The sequence below is a fragment of the Setaria italica genome, chromosome V (assembly GCF_000263155.2).
Source record: "Setaria italica strain Yugu1 chromosome V, Setaria_italica_v2.0, whole genome shotgun sequence".
Lineage (NCBI taxonomy): Eukaryota > Viridiplantae > Streptophyta > Magnoliopsida > Poales > Poaceae > Setaria > Setaria italica.
In genome coordinates, this window is record NC_028454.1 from 2,882,772 (window position 1) to 2,901,151 (window position 18,380).

Sequence of the window (18,380 nt, forward strand, 5' to 3'; positions counted from 1 at the left end):
ATGTGTCCATGTGTAGTGGCCTGTCCTCACAGTCCCTGGCTCTGTGATGATGTTTGCAACTTTGCAACGCATGCAGGTCTGTTTGCAGTGGAAGCAAATTAAAGCCCACATCTTCCATGATGTAAGTATAGGTTTCTCCCTAGTACTCTAGTAGTCCAATGGGCCCAAGGTTCTCAATGACCAGAATGTGTGGCAGCTCTTTTGATTTCCTCATCACAAAATACGTTTTATTGTAAATGTTTCTACGCAACCTTATATGACTTCCACACTAAAATGGAGATGGTTTTAGAAACATGTCGGTTGAGCATTTCTTTTTTGCTGGCGAGTAGCGGTCAATATAAAAAAAATGTTACATAGAGAAGGAACAAAAACTTGATGTTACGAGATGCAGTATGAAATTATGTTCATAACATACAGTTCTTTGACAACGACAATTATATGCGTAACTTACAATTAAATCTATTTTAAAATAAGATCATTGTCAAAATTGTTACTTAAAACTTAGCCATGGAGTGCATGTTGACATTGATATTTTGGATCCAAATGAGATTATGTTTTCGATCCAAGGAGTATCGCCTTTTCTGGGGAATGCATTTATCTATTGTAATTTTGGTAAATTGTTACATCTATGTTTAGTTAGAAACGTTTAGGAGAAATGTGGTAACGTGTGACTATCTCTCTCTCTCCAAGTTAAGAAAATACCCCCCTCCAGTCATGTCTGGACAGTGTCATGTTTTCATGATTGGAGGCAGTATTTGACTCCACCTCACTAATCAGTGCCGTAGCCAAAAGAGAGAAAAAAAAAATCTAAACTCAATATGCATGCATATGCGTGGAAACATGGGATGTCACCTCATATGCTGCAGTTATTGTATAATTATATTGAAAGTCATGCTAATCATTGTTTATTGGCCACCAATTAGTGTTGGTTGCCTCCCAACAGGTCAACAAGAATTGTAAGCAGTTTGCCCTCAAGTTTTGATGATGGTACATTGTACACTATGAAATGCGTCAATGATGAGGCCAAAATTGACTCCACTATATTTTGTTTTGAATCCAGGTTACTAAACTTGTCTTTTGAGCCGTAAGGCCGTAATCCTCTACATATTACATGATTATCTTTAATTAAGTTGCATAGACAGCCAACCATTGTACCCCGCACCTAGATGCCGCCAGGTCCGGAGGCTAAACTAAATTCCAACTTCAAAAGAAACTTCAACCTGAATTCCGAACTATTTGCTCAAGTGATTCTTTATGTGATTCTTCGGTAAAATGCTTCCTTGCAATTGTAGTGCCTTTTATTTTAAAAGGTTACCATTGCCCTACCGCCCGACGATTCGGCCTCTGGTCTGATTTACCTTGTGACATGTCCACAATTTTGGCTACTTTTCCAAACATATATGCTAATATTGGTTTATTTAATTTTTTAGATAATGGAAAACATTTTCTGGTCTTTAAAGCACCGCACATTCAACCTTAGAATAATCAGATCCAAGATAGAGTTCGTCACACAGAACATGATGGTAAACAAAATGAAACACAAAACCACAAAGATTTAATCCGAGAGTTTATTCAGAACATATCCTATTGTTGAATCTCTACCGGTGTTGTGTGAATATCTGCATATCTGAGGTCTTTAAGGCCTGGCACGGTGCATGTATATGATCCTTTGTTACCTCAATGCATTGAAGTAAACCCCAATGCTGAAGGTGGTATGTCACCCTATAGATCCCCATTCCCCAGCATATATGATCAATACGTGTTTTGTAAAAAAAATCATTTCTACTGAGCCACAATGCCCAGCAAAGAGCAAATATTCTAATTAGTATCACCAGTTCATCAATCCGTGCTACCGCACGGGCTAATAATTTTAAGAGTTGATGTATTACAAAGTTATTCAAAAATTAGACCCCTTTTAATAATCAAGATTATTTACCACGACTCTATCATTAATTTAATATACTAATACAATACTCATTTGGATGTGTATTTATACTTATATAGTTATGATTAACTTTTAATCAGTAATTACTTTATACACTGTTCATCCAAATTCATTTTTTTTCACTTTACATCACACCTTCATACATTGTGTTTAACAAGAAAATCAGTATTTTTTACTGCTTCCTTCCGTACATATATAAATGGTCTACGTGGTGACCCGTCATGCATGTATATATCTAAACTTAGTATTTCTATATTAATAATATTAGAAATAGGTAATTTAGAATCATATATTGGTTTACTTTTAGATATTTCTATATAATGAAGGTGTAGATAATTAGATTAACATTTATGTGTTTACTTTATGTTATTTTTAATAACGACATACATGGGTAATTTAGATATAAATTTAGAAGGTTTTTTTAAGTTATTTTTTAAATGACATGTATGGGTGACTTAGAAAAAGATTACTTTAGATTATCTTTTATAATGGTAAAGTTGGATAATTTAGATATATATTTAGTATTTTATTTTACAATATTTACATAATGATAGTTGTGGTTATTTTTTTAAAAATATAATAGACCAATAGCTGATTATTAGAGTCTATAGGATTATGCCCAACTGTTTTTGATTTTTTGAGAATTTTTAGAATTTATCTTTTTCCTAGCGTATCTCGTAAGATTACTGCAGAGTATTCAATTAACGAAAATTAAGGCACATAGTTAACAATGTTACTTTGAGTTCTTTTATTTATTAAATATTCTAACACAATACTTATATGGATATGTACTTATTACATTCATTCGATTGTGATAGACTTTAGTTAATAATTACTACCGTCCTAAATTGTAAGTCATTTTGGCATTTCTAAATTCATAGTTTTTACTATTTATCAAGATATAGTGTATATCTAGGTACATAGCAAATTCTATGAACGTAGAAATATCAAAACGACCTACAATTTAGGATTGGGGGAGTACTCTATATCATTTTCATCCTTGTTTATAATATTTTTTTTATTTTTGCATCGCACGCTTGACTTTTTATTTTTTTAATGAATTCTAAGTTTGAGCTATATTTTTAACATGAAAATCTATATTCTCATCACTTCCTCTATATATTTATAAATGATGACATACACTATATATACCTTAATTATTATTTTCTGTACTAATAGTGCTAGGTCCCTTTGGTTGGGCTTTTCAAAGTGCTTTGGCTTCAAAAAAAACCAAAAACCAACAAAAAGGGTAACCCCGTACAATTGACTTCAAGAGCATACTCCTTCAATGTTTCTTTTCTATCCCGTCACCTCTCCCCCGCGGTTCCCTCTCACTCTCTCACTTCTCTCCGCGGCTGACGCTCGGGTCGCGACTCGTGGCTAGGGTTGGCCGGCCGCGCCCCTGGTTAGCAGCGGTCGCTGCCCACTCCGGCCTCCTTCTTCCCTCCTCCCATGCGCTAGTGCCCCTTTCCACCCCACACCATCACTCCTGTCCGCCTCCCTCCACCCTCCTCCTCCCAGGCGCACGAGTACCAGGTGCAGCCGGCGGTGAGGTGGGTAATTTAGGGGGTTATTTAAATAATTTTTATAATGGTATAAGTGAGTAATTTAGATGAAGATTAGGGGTTATTTTAGTTTATTTTGTGGAAGGGTTGGGTAATTTAGATATAAATTTAGAGGGTTACTTTAGGCTATTTTCATAATGGTAGAGGTGGGTAGTTTTTTTATAAAACATAACAGATTCAACGGCTATGATATTTTAGTTTACCGAATTAATGGCCAGATGTTTTGATTTTTTGAGAGAATTTTTAGGATTTCTCTATTTTCTAGAGTGTCCACTTAGGAATCCTAGGTGGCTTCACGTGGAGGTTTGAAAAGGAGCCTCCAACAGTGATAGAGTAATATATCTCGCACGGTTTTACAAACAAAGATACACATGTGTAATCTCAAATAATGATACTATCAAAGTAATACTGTAAGTATCATCCTTTTTTCATGACGTCGCTTGGTCTAAACGTTAGTCAACTATTAATGCTTCCACAAATTCCTATCCAAATATACAAATCCACCGGCACTACGGCAGGTGACGAACTGACGATTGATGTCAACGCCTACACGCTCTGCAATCAAGCAGCTACGCTGCTCCCCATGTTATTTGACAACACGAACTGGCTCATATATTCGTATAATTGCACCCCAAATATTCCTCAAATCTCTTATTCAGTCTACTTCTTCAAATACATTCATCATAAACCATGAGGTACATCATTCCTCTGGTGCCCATATAAATACAGCGAAATAGCTTGCCCATCCCACCATCAGATCAGAGACGTCAGTTTTTTGGGCAGAACTTCTTACACACATTCGTTTTCCTTGGTTATTGTTGTTCCCCCAAAAGAACTCGGGAGAAAGACTAGGATGAAGCTGGCATGGCTGCAGCTGCTCATGGTAGCCTTCCAGGCCACGCTCATCACCATGTCGTCTGCAGGTTTGCAGTATAATTTCTACAGCTCGTCGTGCCCGAATGCCGAGGAGACCGTGAGGAATGTTGTCAATGGCATGTTTGACGCAGACCCGACCATGCCCGCGGCCTTCATTCGGTTGCTCTTCCACGACTGCTTTGTCATGGTACGCAATGCTAGTATCTCTTCAACAATAAAATATCTAGTTAGGCATTTTCCGCGTGGTGTTTATATTGTCATTTATTTGAAAAATTGTTGGAATTGAAGGTCATATTTCGTAGCGTAGTCATTTTTTGGAGAAATTTTAACTTTGGTAAAACTGCTAGTCGTAGTGCGGTAGTGTTATAATTATTTTTTATGATTGATCAATGCAAGCATGTTTTTGTTGACTTGATTGGCTGTTGGTTTCGTCAGGGTTGTGATGCATCCATCCTCCTGGATCCCACCGCGGCCAACGGCCAGCCGGAGAAGACGGCCATCCCCCTGCGCGGCTACGACGCCGTGAACAAGATCAAGGCGGCCGTGGAGTCCGTCTGCCCGAGGAAGGTGTCGTGCGCCGACATCCTTGCCTTCGCCGCGCGCGACTCGGTGGCCAGGTCGGCCGGCTTCACCTTCCCCATCCCGTCCGGCCGGCGCGACGGCGCCGCGTCCTCGGCGTTCTCCGTCTTCTCGAGCATCCCGTCGCCGTTCTTCGGCGCGCAGCAGCTGGTCGACAGCTTCGCCGCCAAGAACCTGACCGTGGACGACCTGGTGGCGCTCTCCGGCGCGCACGCTATCGGCGTCGCGCACTGCTCGGCGTTCACCAACCGGCTCCGGCCGACAGTGGACCCGTCGCTGGACCCGGCCTACGCGGCGGACCTGAACGCGACGTGCCCGAGCGGCGGCGCCGACCGGGCGGTGAACAACAGCCCGGTGGCGCCCAACACGCTGAGCAACCAGTACTACCGGAACGCGCTGGAGGGGCGGGTGCTCTTCACGTCGGACGCGGCGCTGCTCACCAGGAGCGACACGGCGGCGAGGGTGAACGCCAGCGCCGCCGACTCGACGGCGTGGATGGTGCGGTTCGCGGCTTCGATGGTGAGGATGGCCGCCATCGAGGTGCTCACCGGGGCGCAGGGGGAGGTCAGGAGGTTCTGTAACGTCACCAACAGCGGCTAAGATGTTTTCGTATGGCCCGATTTACTCGGTGCGGGTGCCGTGCCTTTGGGTCGCATGACAAGTCTCGAGTCCAACGACACATGCACTTCGTGTTGCACACTTGCACTTCGCTTATTTGTCTTCTACTTCATACTCGAGTGTTTTGGAAGGACGTGGCGCTCGAGTGCTTTGGGAAGGCCCAACACTCTGATTTGGACCCTTAGATTTTGATCAATTTTTTTTGAAAGATAAGATTTTGATCAATTGACTCAGAAACACTATGCATATCACTTCAGCTAGTCAAGAATCATCCTGACTTTAATTGCATATCGCTTTCAAACATGGTGAGTCTTATTACACATATGACTTCGGACAAAAAACAAGTTTAACAAGTAAAGGAGTAAAAAAATGAAAAATACAAAGTTTGACTCCACCATATAGCTAGGTTGACTGAGAAGAAGGAAAACATATCACTTCTTCTTGAGTGGGAAGGCAGGGAGGATGGCGATGCCGCACAGTCCCCCCGGCTTACCGGGGATGTTCTTCTTCATCTTGATGAAGCCCTTGTCTCCCCACTTGCCCCCCCACGAGTTCTTGACGATCCAGTACTTGTCCCTGCCCTGCTGTCCGTACCCGACGGCGGTGACGGCGTGGTTGAGCTTGGTCCCGCAGGGCCCGTTGTAGATGCCCTTCTTGTAGTGCCGGAAGTTGCTGCCCCCGGCATCGATGCCCACGCAGACGGGCTGCATCGCCACCGCGTTCTGCAGCGACGCCTCGCTCCGGGTGGCCACCCGCCGGAACCCGGAGATGGTGGCGGCGCGGTTCTTCAGCTTGGAGCGGTCGCACTTGCCCTGCCGGGCCTTGTACGGGTAGTCCTTCTCCGTGGTGATGCCGCCGTTCTTGGTGATCCACTGCAGCGCGCGGTAGTGCATGCCGCCCTTGCAGCCTTTGTCCAGCGTGTCGCAGTCCACGAGCTCCTGCTCCGACAGGGACAAGAGCTTCCCCGTCCGGATCTTGTTGATCCCTTCCACTGCGGCCACCGCCGCGAAGGCCCAGCACGACCCTGCACGAGCAGTTTTGTTTTGGTTAACGCAACGACCAAACGAAGGACGCGTGCATGTCAGAAATAAAATAATTGTAGTGCTTGTTATTACCGCACGCGCCCTGGTTCTTTGCCGGCGTCACGGCGCCTTTCGTGCGCCAGTCCACACTCGCCGGCGCGGCGGACAGGTTCGTGTACGCCGCCGCGTGGCCGGTGGCATCGACCGACCCGGCGCGCGTCGTGATCACCGCCATGCCCTCGTCGTCGTCTTCTTCAGCTAGCTGCGTCTGCGGGGGCACCGTGTACAGGGCCATGAACTCCTCGTCGGTGAGGTCGGTGTACTCCGTCTCGCCGAGCTCGTACGTGAGCCCGGCCGCCTCGGCGTCGGCGTTGGTGCTCTCGATGTAGCGCACGTTGCTGGCGTACACCTGGTAACGGTGACGCTCCTCCTCGGCGGTCGCGTACGACTTGTCGTACTCCGCCTTCCACTGCTGGAACCTTGCTAGCATCAGATCGTCATTGTTGTCAGCCACGCCATCGTCGGCGAGGCTGTGGGCTGACAAGCAGCCGTTGAGGGAGACGGCCACGAGGAGGAGTACGCATGGCAGGAAGCGTTTGGTGGAGGAGGCCGCCATGGATGAGCTCAACGTGTGGAGAATGTAGATGTTTCAGTGAGCGTTGATCGAAATAGATGGGCGAATGGATGCTTAAATAGTAGTTGCTCCTATACGGCCGTTGACATTATGCAGATCACTGGAATCACGAGTAGAGAAATTTACACAGTGCAAAACCTCACCCACTAACGAAGCTTAACGTCAGTGCTCATATTCAAATGCGGTGCTCGTACCTTCGATCCAAAAAAGATGCCAGTAAACCCTGTACATGTGATTTGCATATTCGATTCGTCATCCCGGTTGCAACATGCAACTGAACAAAAAGAAATCATTAGTATGGGATGATAAACCGATAAAGCACTGGACTCGATCCTCAGTTTCTCCCACTTCCAAGTTCCTTAAATTTCACCTTGAAACTCTGCAGGATTCATATAAACTAGCAAAGGTACAGTTATCTGTAAAGAACTTATATATAGACGCAAAAAAATCAAACCTTAAGAAAACCAGAGTTAAAAATTCATTTTCTAGAACAAAATTTTTTAACTTGTTTTGAAAGAATAAAAGGAGGTTATGTGGTTCATCGGGGATATGATTCATGGACATGAAGAGGGATGCAGGATACTTAGCTACTTGCTCTGATCCAATCTTTTGCATTTATATATATATATAAAAAGGATTAAGAAATTTCATGTGGCTCGTGCTGAGCTTGGTAGGATTATTATCATGTGACATGGGATGAGCATGTGATGCAATGTCAGAGATATTGTAAAGTTAGATTAGCTATCACTGAGGCCATAAGAACCTTCCGCGCTGCTCAAAGTTATTAATACTACTCGTATTCAAATATTTGATGCTGATAATACCTTCGATCCAATATATTCAAGTACATGTGCTTTGCCCCTTCTTCATCTCGATGGAAACATGGGATGGGGCACCTGACTCGTTCCTTGTTGTTTCTCCCTTTAATTTGCCGAATTTCTTTTATCTTAAAATTGTGCAGGGTCTTTATAAAGTAGCCAAGGTGTGGCCAGCAAAAATTATATGGCTAAAGTTTGTATACTTATGATATATATGCAAAATGGTATAACTTCAAACCTTAAGAAAATGACCCTTGAATTTTCATTTGCTAGAAAATAAATTTTAATTCTTGTTGGTTGAAAACTGAACTAAAATCTGTAGCATGGGATGGAGCACTAGACTCTATCCTTGTTGTTCCTCCTTTAGTCAAGTTCCTTTCAGCTTAAAATTCTGAAGGATTCTTATAAAATAGCAATGGTGGCCTATAGAATTATCTGGGAAGAACTTATGCATTTATGTGGCAATGGTGGCATTTGTACATATATAAAACGGATTAAGGAAAATTTTAATTCAGCTCGTGCTAAGTTTGGTAGGATTATCATGTGATTGGACATGGGTTGAGCAGGTGATGCAATGCCAGAGTTATTGTTGTAAACTTGCATCTCGGATATTATTCCAGTACATGTGCTTGCCTCTTCTTAATACTAGCATTTAAATGTGTGATGCTCATACCTTCGATCCAGGAATATTATTCCAGTACATGTGCTTGCCTCTTCTTCATCTCGGATGGACCCAAACCAAACCAAAATCAGTAATAAGGGATAGTGTGGCGGAACCGCCCAACTTAAACTGGTTTAAGCGCGTCTAATCGCTATCAGAACAACAATTATCCGAAACGCACTTAAAACAGTCTAAGTCCGGTATTCCGTCGAGTGTCCTTAGGACTCCTCGAAACATCCACGACGTGATCCATAGCCATACATCAGGATCACTTCCACGATGGGAAGGTATCAACAAATATTACATTTTTACATACATATCGAGGTGCGAATTATTACAACCATAATTTGAAACAAACTTAACAATGCAGGTCAGAACAGTTCTAAGAGTTTAAAACATAAACTAGTCCAGGTGAAAGTTAAACATCTGAGTTTTATTTCTAGGGTATTATGAGACTCGTAAAAATACCCTAATTCTTCGGGGCTTCTCCCTCGGCGGACTCTTGCTGTAGTTCTGAAATAGCAACGAAGGATTCCCCTGAGTCCGAGGGTACTTAGCAAGACTGACCCGATTAACCAATATAGATAGTTTTTTTTTTCCAAAAACTGAATGATAGCTGTTTAGTATACTGGCGGACTCACATTTTTGCGGAAAGGCTTACTATAAGTGGAACCTTAACTTTATTCTTTTATTTTTGTTTAGTTGTTACCTAACCAGTCTAGATGAATAAAACATTTTGAGCACTCAGTGGAACTAAGTCATACAGCATATTCATTCTAGGAAAAACATTATATTCAACTGGATTACAGTATGATGCTTAACGGTGATCAAGTGCATTCATATCCGAGAATTGCGGCGATCCGGATCAATTTACATCCTGCAGGAGATACCCAACCACCAGCTATGTACAACTGTCTAGGTTGCATATAATGACCTTTCTATTAGCCGTACCCAAAAATTGGGAACATGACTACCCGAACCCAGGGACGCACCCCACATGGGACCCCACGTCTGGCCTGATCTCCATGTGAGTTTCAGGCTATGCCCCTACCATTCTCCAGCACGTCAAGCACGGGTACGAAATATTCCCGATCAAAGAGCCAACTAACCTACCGGGCTTTACTGGTCCCATACCCAGTAAGCAACCAGGTAGAACTCACTTGATCAAAGGTTAAGACAACGATCGGGCCTTAACCAAATTAACTTAGCAAACAGAACTACCATCTCTAGCTTCTGTCTGCATTTCCAATTTCCAGGCTATTTTTCCTTAACTAACATGTATGACCAAAATTTTCCTTAGAGCTAAGCAATCCAAGTTGCTTGAAGTATCTAAGCATTGCTAAGCATAGGATAGTTACTAATTAGTGAACAAGTGGCAAAGATGTCCTCTAAATCAGGTAGGATCATGCACAAGAATAGGTTTCAATCAACTCCTAGACTTAATGCATTCATACGGAAAATAACCAACAATTGAACACATGAAATAATAACTCCAAAGTAGGTAGGTATAGATGCACCGGGGCTTGCCTTGATCTGTAAAAAGGTTAGTGTTGTCCGAAGGTCCGGCTTCACAGGGGATCAACTCAAAAATCTCCTCAAACTCCGAAGGTTCTTCAGAGAAATCCAAGAATTCCACTTTTGGAGCTTCAGTGTCTACGATTTAGTACATGCAGGGGTTAGAGATGCAAACTTTTGAACACATGACTATACAACTTTCCTTCATGATAAAGTTGCAAGCCAACAAGTGACTATACAACCTATTTTCATGATAAAGTTGCAAGCCAACACTAAACTACCCATAAAGATTAACCCACCATTTTTAATCTCTTTACTAACCTACCTTAGGCCTTTTCTTTCATTTTAGAAAAGCATTGTAAATATTTGCTAATCTCAAAACTTAATTCCTATAGTTTAATAATAATTTGTGAATAATAAAACATTATCCAAAATTTTATGCATTTAATAAAGGTTAAGCATTTATTTAAATACCTTAATCAAAAGGTATTAAATAAATACCTAAATTTTATTATTTTTCCTAAGGTTTAAAAATTTTAATGCATAAAGGAAAATAAAAAAATCCTAAAAAAATTGGTTTCACTATTTTTGGACACTTCTATAATTTCCTGTTATTTAAATGGTGAAAACCGAATTTAAACTATTTATCTACAAAAGGAAAAACCTATGATTATCCAAAACCTTCGGACAAACTTTTCTCACTACCCTTCTATCTACCTCCTCTCTCACGCGCTGGCCCCCCTGGACCGGCCTTACTTTCCCCTTCTTTTCTACCCGTCGGCCCACCCCTTCTCTCTCTCCTTCCCCTGGCGCGTGGGCCCCTTGGCGCCGGGGTCTTCTTCTTCCCTGCGCCCAAAAGTAGGGCGCGATAGGGGGCAGCGCGGCTCGACGGCCGGCGCCCTGCCGGCGACGAGGCTGGGCCGGGGAGGCACCCCCAGGCCACGGCGCACCCATGGGCGGCGGCGCCCCCCCGGGAGATGGCATGAGCTGGCCTCTCCACGGCGGCGGGCGGCTTGGCCGGCGACCGGCCGTGGCCAAGCACGACGACGGCACACACACGGCCCTCAACTCCTCCTAAGACTCCCTAGAGACCTATGGACTTACCCAAGACTTTCCACACGAAGAGAGGATGGCGGCAAGGAGGAGCTCACCGTGAGCAGGACGTTGGCGGCGGGCGGATGGAAACGGCGGCGACTAGGAGCTCGCCGGCGTGGAAACTGGAAGAACGGGGAGGTGTGGTTCTTGGCGAGGTGCTGGTGGGGATTTGGGTGGGAGGAATCGATGCGAGAAGTGGTGGAATGGCGGAATCGGCCAGCGATAGTAGCTCGGCCGTGCTCTACTCGTGATGGTGAAAAACAGAGTGATGCGGTAAAAGGGATAAGCGCAACGGCAGGAACAGTACATATACGAAATTTTTACCGCGTGCATGAGTGCCACCTTGACTAGCTTGTAGGCTTGCGTGGGTGCGGATGTGGCCCTATGCATCACGTTGGACGACGGGCGAGAGTGCCGGCGGCGACACGACTCTGCTTCCTGCTTGTTCCCTGTCTTTCCTTCTTTCCACTTTCCTTTGCCCCAAAGTTTAGTCCTCCAAATCGGTCGATTTCGAATCCTTCGGTCCAAAAGTCCTTTAAGAAAACTCGTAGAGGAATTCAAGCACTTCAATTGATAAATTGGCCTCTACCCGAGATAAGCACTCTAGGGCCGAAATTTTTAAGCCCCAAGTTCGCAGAACCGAATTGTACTAAACCCCTTTGATTCAGTTCGTCAGGCACTGTAACAGGTCCATTTGCCCTTCTTTTGACTCAATTTGAGTAGCTCAAACTTGCTCCATATGGTTCAACCCTCATCTATTCGTATTCTATAACTAACAAAGATTCCATTTTGCACATGAACTCATATACCTTTTGCACTATATTTCCCTGAAACTTGCTCCAAACATGGTCATCCACTGCTATTTTCAGACTTAGAGGATTTATTTCAGCAACTCGGCTGAAATCTGCTCATTTGCCGATTTTGAGCTTCATTTAAAATTTGAGTTTTCCACTTTCTCTGGCCAACAACATCACACTTAGCTTGTCTAAGGGCCATATCTCACTGCTGTTCAGAAACCTTTGCTCACTTGTATGAAAAATTATGCAGGAACTAATTCCAAAGTTGGGTACTCATTATGATTTTCAGAATCGCGTATTTTCGAACGGGAAATAGTAACTCTGTTGATTCCTTTTTCGGTTACATTCTTGAGGGGTTTAAGACTAGAATTAAACTCCAACTGCACGCCTTTGAGTTCTAAACACCCTCAAGCCTCAACTTCATATTTTTGCCAAATTTATCCAAATTTGCAACTCCAAATTACAATTTCGGTCAAATTCGGCTCGAATTTGACTTTGAGTCGAATTACCTTCCTTTTGCTTCAAGGCTCGTCATTAACTCTTTATTGCCATCCTTAGGCTGAAACCAAAATCAGTAACAAGGGATGGGGGCGCCAGACTCGTTCCTTGTTGTTTCTCCCCTTTCCAAGTTCCTTTCAAATTAAAATTATGCAGGATAATCCTTATAAAGAAGCCACAGCGGCCAGCAAAATTGTATGGCTAAAACTTATATAGTTATGACATGCAGAACAGTATTAGTTAAAAACTTAAGAAAACAAGTCTTGTTTTTTCATGTGCTACATGTTTAACTTGTCCGCGGAGAATCTGTGGTTCGCTGATGCACCGAGATTGAGGGATCCTTAATTAGTTACTCTGCGATCCCATCATTATCATTTACGGGAAAGAAATAGGCAAATGTTTAATTTGGTTCATGCTGAGCTGGGTAGGCTTATCCCATAGTCGAATTTGAGTATGTAAGGCCAGTCCCAATCCTAATGGGATTCCATTTTCATTGAATAGAATGCCAGAGGGAGGGAGGGAGGGAGGGAGGGAGGGAAGACCCTGACTACACCGCTTCTAACACATATTCTCTTGCTTATGTTGCCTACGAAACAACAAAAATGAAACAATGCACTAGATGCTATTTTAATAATCAATTCTGCTCAATTACATATGGAGCACTCTTGGAAACACAGAGGTGAAATTTCCAATTTGAGATTGCCTAACACCGTGCTAGAGAAATTGTTGTAAAGTTCGATTAGCAATCACTGGCGTCAAGAACCTTCTATGTACTCAAACTCAATAACTCGTATTCAAATGTGTTGCTCATACCTTTGATCTGAAAAGATTCCTATACATGTGCCTTGCCTCTTCATCTTGGTTGGAACTGAACCAGCAAACTCGGTAGCATGGGAATGGGATGGAGCAGTAGACTCGATCCTTATTGTTTCTCTCTCTTTGTCGAGTTTCCTTCCATTTCAAATTCTGCAATTTTCTTATAAACTAGCTAAGACAGTTGCGTGGCTATAATTTATTCAGTTATAATATGCTGCATTCAAACGATAACAAAATAAGTATTGAATTTTTCATTTGCTAGGACATATTTGTTTAACTTGTTCTTAAGAACACGTGGAGAATGTGTGATTTACTAAGGAGTACATATTGAGATGGATGGATCTGAATTAGTTGCTCTGATCCAAGCGTTGACATCAAGGATTAGACAAATGTTTAATTTGATTTGTGCTGAGTAAGCTAGATATGATTGTAATGGGATTGGACGGGATGAGCATGTGAGACAATAATGCTAGAGATATTATTGTAAGCATGGATTAGGAATCAGTGGGATCATGACCTTACTGCAGCTCAAGGTTAGTAGTGGTATTCAAATTTGTGATGCTTGTCCAAAATGATTTCAGTACATGTGCTTTGCCTCTTCTTCATCTCGGTTGGAACTGAACAAAAATCGTTAGCATAGGACAGGACACTAGACTCTATCCTTGTTTCTTCCCTTGTGAGTTCCTTTCAGCTTAAAATTCTGCAGGATCCTTAGCCAAGGTGGCGAGTACAATTGTGTGGCTAAAGTATAAATAGTTATCATTGCCAAAACAAACATTAAGGAATAAGTATTGCGTGTTGACTTGTATATACTGACTAGCATGGATCTATGTTGTCATACTGAACTATAATTTTAGAAGGGCAAGCCACCTTACCTAGTACACCACATACTTGGTCAGAAGATCGATCTTCATACCTTCTCCAAGTTAAAAAGACATGAAGCTCCACTACCATTTTTGTAGGACAAATGCTCATGTTAAAAGTTCAATATAGGAAGCAATTAACCAAGAGCACTTTCTGAAGAAAGTATGAAAACATAATGTAACTAAATTAAATGTTTACAGTTGGTGGACAAAAATCATGGAGTTGGAAACGTGGATATGTTTCAGATACTATCTCCCTACCCCCTCTTTTCTCTTTGGACTTGTAGTCCAACTCCTGTACATAACTCTCTTTTATACATATAAATAGAAAAAAACAGTAGGGGCCTCCCATGCTGTTCGGCTCAAAAAAAGTCAATGGAGTTGATGCTGGTACTAGCATAGTCCTCATTTTTTTCCTTGGAGCAATAATGTCAAAGGTCTTTTTACTTCTATAAATAGCCCAAAAAGTTGTAATAATGTTTTCAAAACTGTCAAGTTGTGCACGACCACATGTACTTCTTACATTTCTGAGAAGAATGATACATCGAAGCCTCACATGACCTGTAGAGGATAATCTATTTTTGAAAGCAATGGAAATGATGATATTTCACAATTAACTTCATGCTCATTAGTTTGTCTCCATAATTTTCTCAGCAAAGTCAAGTGATAGGGCTTTGAATAATGAAGAGACATATATCCAACAGAAAATGTGCTAGGAATTGTTGCTATATTCATATGCCTAGGGAAGAATTCTTTGCCACATTAATAACATATTATTAACTGAATTTAACTGACAACTTAACAATTATTACAATAGTTAATATGTCCGGATTGAAAAGGAAGGATGTATTATGAAAAGGTGAATGGGATAGACCTTTCTTTTCAAGAAATCTAGTATACCTCAGATTTTTTTTTCTACATTCTGTAAAATAAAGGAAAGAAAAATTACCGACACAAAACTTGAAGATTGCTCTCTGAATATGCTACTGAAGCATTGTAGAGGCCATGGGAATGTGATCCATTTTGTGACAATCCTAATTGATTAACAGGGGCGGAACTTAGTTATGGCCGAAGGTATCTTACCATGTTGAATGAGATTTGAGGTTTTTCCCTTAGCTTGGCATCCACTAGATTTGTCTTCAAGCTCCGCCACTGTAGATTAGAATATTGAAATCTGCGTAATGTATGCTCATGTCTGCACAGGAAGGTTAAACCAAATATAGAAATAAAGAAAATAATCGGGATTATGGTCAAAATGAAACAAACAAGCAAGGGAGATTCCCTCACCTAACATGCTAACTAATGTGCCCAGCGCAATAAACTGACCAAAATCAAAGAGCTGGTGTCAGAGGTAAGGAGTCAGCTAAGATGTCAGGTGGGGATACCAACATTTGCACCAATCTTAGAGCCCATATAACAGTTGTATGTGGTTTTGGGTGTGATACAGTGGGTAACAAACATTTTCACAAAATCTGTTCTTCATAGTATAGATTTTTGTAATGTACATAAAAATGCAGTTAACTTGTGATCTAATATGAAGAAAACATTTTAACTTGTGATACACTGGTTTTGCGGCTCAGGCGACGGTGGCCCCCAGGCCCGTGCGGGCGTTGCGCGACAGCGAGGCAGCTCAGCAACGGGCGGCGGCTCGGCACGGACGCGGCGGGCTCAGGCGCACGCGGGCGGCAGGCAGCAGCAGGCGGCATGGCACACACGGCGGTGGCGTGCAGTACGCAGGCGGCGGCACGGGCTGCAGCTGTGTAGCAGAGGAGGTACGAGCGGCTCTAGGCGGACGACAGAAGGCGCGGATGGTGCTGGTCAGGCGGCCGGCGCGGCTCTGACAACCAGCGCAGCACCCACGGACAACCCGGGGCGCGCGGCCGGCGCGGTGCACGCGGTTGGCAAGCTGCCAGTGCGCCCGGCTCGCTCCCCGGCCCGCTCGCAAGCCTCACAGGCCTCTTCCTCCCACCACTCGGCCACAACCAGTGGGTGGCACCGCAGGGCAACGGGCAAGAGGCGGCTGCAGCTCAGGCAGCGCGTAGGGTGGCTGTGGAGGCTGCGGTGGCGCGTGCAGTCGAGGCAGCCCACTTAGGCATGGAGGAGGCACAGGCGGCAGCGGCGGCCACCACGTAGCGGCGTTTGGAGGCGGACCGGCTGCGCGAGGAGGCGGAGGTGACACGCGAGATGACATGTCGTGATGAGATGGGGCTGAGGCGCACGGTGCAAGGCGTCGCGGTCGAGGTGCAGGGCGACCGTCTCGAGCCGGAGGAGGCGGACCGGCGGCGGAACGCGGAGGTGGACCGGTGGGTCCAGGACCTACGTCGAGGCATGGACGGCGGGCGTCCTCGGAGCAGGAGGAGCTCCATCCACGAGTCCAGCATCGACTCCAACCTCGAGTCCGGGCACCGACCCCCGAGGGTCATGAAGACCATCATCCGGGTGTCCGTCGGCAGCACGCAGTGGCCGATGTTGACAAAGACCAACTACATGGAGTGGTCCTCGGTGATGGAGGTGAAGCTCCAGGTGCGAGAGATGTGGGACGTGGTCCAGTACGGCAACGTCGACAGCCACAAGGACCAGCAAGTGCTCGAGGCGTTGCTTGCCGCGGTCCCGATGGAGATGGCGATGAACCTCTTAGGGAAGAGGACTACCAAGGCCGCTTGGGATGCTATTGTTGCGGCCCAAGTTGGCAGCGACCGCGTCCGCAAGTCCACTCTGCAGAAGCTTCGGCAGGAATGGGATCGTCTGGCTTTCGAGCCAGGTGAGGACGTCGACAAGTTCGCCCTCCACCTCTCCAGCCTGATGGAGAGGTACAGTAATGATGAGATCAACGAGGAGAAAGCCATGGCGATGTTCCTACGCGTCGTTCCGAAGAAATACTCGCAACTCGCTATCTCCATCGAGACGCTACTCGACCTCTCGGTGTTGTCGATCAAGAAGCTGACGGGGTGATTCAAGGCATTCAACGACCGCGAGGAGATGACGTCTAGTGGGCCTATCACCATCAGTGGCAAGCTCCACCTCACTGAGGAGCAGTGGATCGCTCGCCAGAGGGAGCGGAAGAAGGGGGAACCTTCTTCCTCGACAGGAAGTCGTAGGCGCGGCAAGCCGTGCAAGGCGCCCAAGGCGCGAGGAGGCGCCAAGGGTGGCACGTGAGGAGGTGCCCAGGGCGGTACCACCGGCGAGCGCGAGGCTGCACGAGACGACACCTGCTACAACTGTGGTAGGACTGGCCATTGGGCCAGGGAGTACAACCAGTTGAAGCGCGGCCAGGCCCACGTTGTGCAGGCTGTGGAGGAGGAGGAGGAGGAGGAGTCGGCTCTGTTGCTGGCTCACGGGACCATCGAGCTTCTTCCGCGCACGCACATCTCCCTCGGTGACGGTACCAGTGACGACAAGATTGACAGCTAGTTGCTGGATAGTGGTGCCTCACACCACATGACCGAGCGTCGGGAGTACTTCTCCAGCTTGAATGTTGACGTGCGCGGCTCCGTCAAGTTCGGCGACTCTTCGGCCATGGAGATCAAGGGCATCGGCTCTATCGTACTCATCGCCAAGACTGGCGAGCATTGGCTCCTCACCAGTGTCTACTACATTCCCATGCAGAGGAACTGGATCATCAGCCTCGGGCAGCTGGATGAGAATGGGTCGCGTGTGGAGATCGATAGCAGAGTGCTCCGCATCTGGGATTGATGTCACCGCCTCCTTGCCAAGGTGGATAGGGGGAAGAACAACCTCTACGTCCTCTACGCGAAGGTGGCACAGCTCGGCAACAAGGAGATCGTGCGGGGTAAGATGGTGGACGGTGGCTCGACTTCAAGGGAGTTAGGGGAGTGGGCAGCTCTTTTTCGCCGAGTGTGCCTACCCCAGTCCACGGGTTTCCACCGACTACGGCGAGCTCTTCACTGGACCGCTTGGTCTCCGCTCTCTCACGACGAGGACCTCTCTCACTACGCTTAGCCACTGCGGTATCGCACCATGGCAGACATTCTCGGCGACTAGCCAGTGCCGGGATGGGACGGGACCGGTGCTGTGCTTCACCTGACGCGCGACGACGGTGAGTCTCGCTCCTTCGCTA

At 45.1% G+C, this 18,380-nt stretch overlaps 2 protein-coding genes across 2 annotated transcripts; one reads left to right on the forward strand and one right to left on the reverse strand.

Annotated features, from left to right (window-relative positions):
• The first annotated feature begins 4,278 nt into the window (after nucleotides 1–4,278).
• LOC101779898 (peroxidase 1-like) lies at nucleotides 4,279–5,725 on the forward strand. The gene is made up of 2 exons (XM_004971465.2): nucleotides 4,279–4,573; nucleotides 4,822–5,725. The coding sequence occupies exons 1-2, from the start codon at nucleotides 4,364–4,366 to the stop codon at nucleotides 5,563–5,565; spliced, it is 954 nt and encodes a 317-aa protein (XP_004971522.1). The 5' UTR covers nucleotides 4,279–4,363; the 3' UTR covers nucleotides 5,566–5,725.
• A 106-nt stretch (nucleotides 5,726–5,831) lies between these two features.
• LOC101776768 (ervatamin-B) lies at nucleotides 5,832–7,255 on the reverse strand. The gene is made up of 2 exons (XM_004967541.2): nucleotides 6,699–7,255; nucleotides 5,832–6,607 (listed from the first exon to the last, which is right to left on the reverse strand). Exons 1-2 carry the CDS (start codon nucleotides 7,219–7,221, stop codon nucleotides 6,015–6,017), a joined length of 1,116 nt encoding a protein of 371 aa, XP_004967598.1. The 5' UTR covers nucleotides 7,222–7,255; the 3' UTR covers nucleotides 5,832–6,014.
• Between the last annotated feature and the right edge of the window lie 11,125 nt (nucleotides 7,256–18,380).

What these genes read in the sequence shown, in the direction of transcription:
- LOC101779898 (XM_004971465.2), top strand. Translation starts at nt 4,364, where the DNA reads ATGAAGCTGGCATGGCTGCAGCTGCTCATGGTAGCCTTCCAGGCCACG. An exon ending in TCCACGACTGCTTTGTCATG is followed by an intron (nt 4,574 to 4,821) that starts GTACGCAATGCT and finishes TGGTTTCGTCAG; the next exon opens with GGTTGTGATGCATCCATCCT.
- LOC101776768 (XM_004967541.2), bottom strand. Translation starts at nt 7,221, where the DNA reads ATGGCGGCCTCCTCCACCAAACGCTTCCTGCCATGCGTACTCCTCCTC. An exon ending in AAAGAACCAGGGCGCGTGCG is followed by an intron (nt 6,608 to 6,698) that starts GTAATAACAAGC and finishes CTGCTCGTGCAG; the next exon opens with GGTCGTGCTGGGCCTTCGCG.